Here is a 5,766-nt window from a genome sequence, read left to right on the forward strand (position 1 = left end):
GTAAAAATTCTGAAACCGGTGGCGTAACGGCTAAAAATCGCCAAACGAAACAATATCACTATCAATATACCAAGCCATTCACAACATAATTATTCAACATATCTAATCTAACATATTCATACATGTTCAGCAACAATTCAGAATTGCATATTTCCAATATCTCTTCAAAATTCACAACAAATCAAATCAACGTTCTTTCTTCGATCCGTCTTCGAATATATAATCGGTACTAGATCAATCACATGTATATACAAGAATAATAAAATTCCATCTTTAACTTTAAAATCAAGTATGAGGAAAATGAATGAAATTTGTACCAAAACGTAGCTCTCGACGAGGTGATTGCAGATATATATTCGATTCGAAAATTTGACGGCCGAATCACAAGAAATCGAAGGTTGAAGAGGATGAAAATGGTGTTTTCAAAGTTTCTAATGTCTTCTCATTTTCTTCTGTGATGGTTTTCACGTGTAAATGATAAGAATTAAGTGGAAATTTAGATATATATTGCATATTTTCAGTTTAGTCTTTGAACTTTTAGCTATTTGCAAATCAGTCTCCAAATAAGCGATATAATTTAATTTCAATCCTAAATAATTTAAGAATATTAAAATTTAATTTTAAACTCTAAATATTCTCAAATTAAATATTCTCAAATTAAAATTAAATAATCCCCAACAGTTTGTAAAACCCTAGTTTAGTTTTGTACTTAAAACTGCCAAAATTGAAACTTCTAGTATCTCAATTGAATAGCTACAGTACATAAATGACTTGAATTACAATGATTTACACTTGAAAACTTAGCACAAGATATCCTTCAATGATCAGATATATAACTCGTAAAGTTTGCTTTGAATTTTTAATCAGTTTAGCTTGAGAGCTTTTGAATTTCAGTTAAACTTGAAAGCTTTCTAGATTTCTTGATTGATTGAAATTTCTTGAGAGTTGGAGCAGCTTTCTCAATTGATCTTACTCTTCTATTTATAGAAAAACTCTGCAATGGTCTCTAATTTCAAAATTGATTTTGCTTACAAAAATAATAATCGTTTTTTGTCTTATAGTCACGTCAACATTCTCTGACATCCGTATGATATAGTGCGCCTGAATTCCTGAAATATGCATATGTACGATAAACTTATCCAAAGATAGCCGGCACAACTGATTGTTTTCTGATAATTTGAATATTCCTTCGAGTACTTCAGTCTAGGTTTCTCTTCAGTTTATCTTAACTATGTCATGTTCAGGGAACCTAGTTCATTCTTAGAAATTATGTCCAGTTGAGGAACTTCATGATTTTGTTAACTTTATTTAGTTGACTTCATTCAGTTGAGATTATGCAGTTACGTAGAATTTAGTTTTGAACATGGACCTACAAGCTTAATTAAGTTTAGTTTGTGCCAGCTCTTTATTTTTGTTATCTGTTTAACACTAAAACTCTTAATTGATTTCCTAACAACTAGAAAATGCGATAAATAGAATAGAACAAGTAGTAAAATATGTTGACAAGAAATCGAAAAATATTGACATTTGTCATATGAAGGATTGAACTAAAATAACTTATAATGTTATAAATTTGCATATCAAATCACGTTTAACATATCAAAATCCAAAAAAAAAAAAAATTAAATTTTTTTTTACCGTGAAGAAAATAAGAAAGTTGAAACGTGTCGTTGCCCACCAAATTAAAAGAAGCAAACGTGTCACATACTGAACAGCGTGATTCCTCTTTCTCCGTGGCGTCAACAGCGGCGACACCTGCCCCACCTGTCACCATCTCCGCCTAGGACCCCTCAATACTCCATTATTATAATATCTCATACCCTCGACGCGTGTCCCTGTGAACCTAATTATATGTGGGACCCATCTCAGAGAAAAAAAAGTATGCAGCTTGTGGTACCACCACCTCACTTCGTTGTCGAACTTCCATTGGATTACGTTGCATGGGGTTTCTGCTGCTCTCTCCATCTGGCGCTCGATGGAGATCGACGGTCCAGATTCGCTTGCTTTCCATGAGGGGAAAGCTTTTAGATGCATTGGCTTTCTATGTTTAGTTTACCAGGGAGACCAATAATTCTATGGGCGGGCCTCTACTTTTTGTGTTTTTCAATTAATTCGAATTGAATGAATGGATTTTTTGTTTTGAGCTAGTAAATTAATGGCAGAAATCTGTTGCGGTGTTGTGGGTCAGAACCAAGGTTCTTGCGATACCAGCAGCCGGGTGTCGCGGCGGAGGAGGATGGAGCTTCAGAGGGTTCGAACGCGGTTCAGTGTGGAGGCCGAGAATGATTCGAAGCGACGTCGGTTGACGCCGGAAAGTGTTTCGGCGGCGTCTTCTCTGCTCTCCCACGGCGGTTCTGATCAAATGCAGCCCAAGTTCGGAATGGCCTCCGTCTGCGGAAGGCGGAGAGATATGGAAGATGCTGTGGCGATCCATCCCTCGTTTTCTAATCTTCATCCAACCACACCGCTAGTGCTGCACTACTTCGGAGTTTACGACGGCCATGGATGCTCTCACGTAATATTATAATATTTATTATAAAATCATAAGTCATATATCAAATAATAATATAATTAATATTTAATTAGATCACCATTTTCAGGTGGCTGCGAGGTGCAGAGAGAGGTTTCATGAGCTGGTGAAAGAAGAGTTGGCTGCTGCAGATGAATCGGCGGCGGACTTTGATCAGAAATGGTGGAAGAAGGTGATGGATCGAAGCTTCCGCCGTATGGACAAAGAAGTGATTGCATGGAACCAAAACGTTGTCGATGACGAGACCCCCAACTGCCGCTGCGAACTCAAGTCGCCGGCGTGCGAAGCCGTTGGATCCACGGCGGTGGTCGCCGTCGTCACTCCGGACGAGATCGTTGTCGCCAACTGCGGCGATTCGCGGGCGGTGCTGTGCCGCAACGGCAAAGCCATTCCTCTCTCCATCGATCACAAAGCAAGCTCTAATTGCTTCTAATTAATTAATTCTTCGCTATTCAATTTATAAAATATACATTTTTAATATTTATTATTTATATGCATCTTTTAATTTGAGCCGATTAAAATTATACAAAAAATTCATTGCGATTTTATTTATACAATCGCTTCAAAACCCTTCACAAGTTGCTTGAAATAACTTATAATTTTAAATATTCATACTCTTGATAATCGTTTACGTACATGCGTCTAATGCTCAACAAATATTAGCACAATATGATTCCATAGATTCCGTATCAAGAGTGAAGGAGATTGTTTTTGACCCCCTTTTTCGGAAAGCATAACGTAATTTTTTTCGGAAAAAATATAAAATGTAATATTTGTCGGTTCAGAATTTTCATGTGTAATCTTTCAGGAGTCACAACTTTTGTTAGACTTGCAATATACATGGGAGCAAAGGAATATCAGGATTTTGAACTATAGTTTGTTTTATCTGTTATATATAAAGTTAATTTGCATCATGTGTATATATCAAACTTGTAATAAAAATTTATTAAAAATGCAGCCGGACCGGCCAGATGAGCTGAACCGGATCCAAGCCGCTGGTGGAAGGGTGATATTCTGGGAGGGTGCTCGGGTTCTTGGAGTTCTTGCCATGTCTAGAGCTATTGGTACGTTATTTTAATTTATCATCACTCGGAAAACTAATTTAAGATATATTTTAATATTATTTTTTTTGGCAATCAAGGTGATTTATTTAATTAAGATATCGTGTTAAATATAAATTTAATCTAACTTTAAATTAAACATGTTGGGGAAACCATATTGTATTAAATTAATTTCTGGGCAGTGTAATGTACATCGTGAAAAATGATTCAAATTAGAAAAGTAAAAACCATTTAATTTACCGATCAGTACTTATTTAATGACAAGAGTTGAAAACATTAAAAGAAATAATAGTTTTACCGACCAATTATAATTAACTTTTGTAAATTTATGAACCGATATTTCGTGTATTTTCAAATTTCCATTAAATTGTCAACACACATGTTGTAGAGGCTGCAGGGAATAAATGCATGCATGATTTATGATTTTGATAGGAATTCTATTTCACACCATGCATACATACAACAGGGGACAATTACTTGAAACCGTACGTAACATGGGAGCCAGAAGTGACGGTGATAAAGCGAACCGAGGACGATGAGTGTCTGATCTTGGCAAGCGACGGGCTGTGGGATGTGGTGTCAAACGATACCGCATGTGGAGTTGCGCGGATGTGTTTGAAAAACGGGCACGCCCGCAATCACCGAACCGAGACTTCATCTGATAACGCATGTGCCGATGCGTCGATGCTTCTAACGAAGCTGGCTTTGGCGAGAACGAGTGCGGACAACGTTAGCGTGGTAGTCATTGACGTAAGAAAATAACATGACCCGTGTCTGACGTTCCAAAATAATGAGGGTAGGTCGGGCTCAATTAAAACAAATTGAATTTTTGGCTTGTAAATTTTTTCGAAAATTCAAGTTTGGACTCGGTTCAATTAAATGCTGATCAATCCGCTGTTGAATTTTTAGGATCTTGATTTGCTATTTTTTAGGGTTTTCGTGCCTCTTTTCATCGCATTTTTGCCATTCTTTTGGTTTCCAATTTGGAGGCCTTATGGGGTTGGCGTTTCTTGGAAGAGGGGGTGTTGCTTTGGCTCGATCGATGGTGGTGTATTTCTTAGTGGAGTTTATTACTTGTGATCAGTTTCTTTTTCTTTAGCAATTTATCATGAAATTTGAGTCTCCACGTGACTAGGAAATATGGTCGAGGAGACAAAAGTAGTCAAGAAATAGATATGAAATAAACAATGTACTCCAAATATCCAAATATAAGAACATTTAGAGGAATAACAAAGAAACAAGTTTGATCTGATCATTTCTTGGCCTTCCCTTTAGATTAGAAGGCTTTTTCCCCCCCTTTTTTGGCATCACTAGTGTGTTGGAGGAAGTCCATGATGTGAGTTGGGTTCCAAAGGTAAATCTCATTTCTTGAAATTGGTCTTGCATTGAAGATTGAACACGATTGATTGGCATAATATATTTGCGTTTCCTCTGAGTTGATGATTGTGCATATGCTGAATAGAAGTGGATAAGACAGCAATCTTCTCTCTCACAGACGGTTTTAAATCAGCAAAATGATCAGGAGTTGCAGCTTTGTCCAATTTAAAGGAAGAAATAGCCTCAAATAGTTGTCCATGTGCAATAGTGACCAGATCGGGTTGCCGATGAATCATTGAATGAGGAACCAAGGAAGGTTCTTGCAAGATTTGCATCTCCAGTTCAATTTTTGGTTCACTGATTTATTGGATAGAAATTGGAGATGGAACAAAAACTTCTTCAATAACGGCAATGTGATCTGGATCAGATGAAGATGGTGATAGAACTGCATTCTCCACTAGTGTCTTCTTGATGAATATGGGGAGGACTTGGTACAAATACCAAAGCAAGTTCATTCACAGCAGCATCTTCTGATGGAACATCCGCATGCAGCATAGATGGAATGACATGAAGAATTGCATGCATCGGATTAATGATAGGATCAGATGAAGGCATAGCAATGTCACCAATAGTCTTCAACATTTCATCTGTTAATGTCAATGGTAGTTCAGGCAGTTGATCTGAACATTGTTCTGGTTGATCTATGAGAGAGTTTACCATGTCAATCGGTTCTTCAAAAGTTATCTAGTCATGATTTCCTGATTGTCAAAAGTTTGTGCTGGAACGGGTTCAATTGAAACAAGAGAAGTGTCAGGATCCAATTGATCTGACTCAGATAATGATCTGCAGATTGATTGT

The 5,766-nt window shown here is 37.0% G+C and overlaps 1 protein-coding gene across 1 annotated transcript; it reads left to right on the forward strand.

The window, feature by feature from the left end:
• The first annotated feature begins 1,949 nt into the window (after positions 1-1,949).
• LOC140891487 (probable protein phosphatase 2C 24) lies at positions 1,950-5,150 on the forward strand. The gene is made up of 4 exons (XM_073300002.1): positions 1,950-2,515; positions 2,601-2,942; positions 3,489-3,594; positions 4,058-5,150. Exons 1-4 carry the CDS (start codon positions 2,156-2,158, stop codon positions 4,351-4,353), a joined length of 1,104 nt encoding a protein of 367 aa, XP_073156103.1. The 5' UTR covers positions 1,950-2,155; the 3' UTR covers positions 4,354-5,150.
• Positions 5,151-5,766: the final 616 nt, after the last annotated feature.

This window comes from Henckelia pumila, chromosome 1, assembly GCF_033568475.1.
Source record: "Henckelia pumila isolate YLH828 chromosome 1, ASM3356847v2, whole genome shotgun sequence".
In the NCBI taxonomy this organism is placed as follows: Eukaryota; Viridiplantae; Streptophyta; class Magnoliopsida; order Lamiales; family Gesneriaceae; genus Henckelia; species Henckelia pumila.

Bases quoted from the DNA above. Each gene is read 5' to 3' on its own strand.
- LOC140891487 (XM_073300002.1), top strand. From the start codon at position 2,156: ATGGCAGAAATCTGTTGCGGTGTTGTGGGTCAGAACCAAGGTTCTTGC. The intron at 2,943-3,488 runs GCAAGCTCTAAT...TTAAAAATGCAG, and splicing joins CTCTCTCCATCGATCACAAA to CCGGACCGGCCAGATGAGCT. The intron at 3,595-4,057 runs GTACGTTATTTT...TACATACAACAG, and splicing joins TGCCATGTCTAGAGCTATTG to GGGACAATTACTTGAAACCG.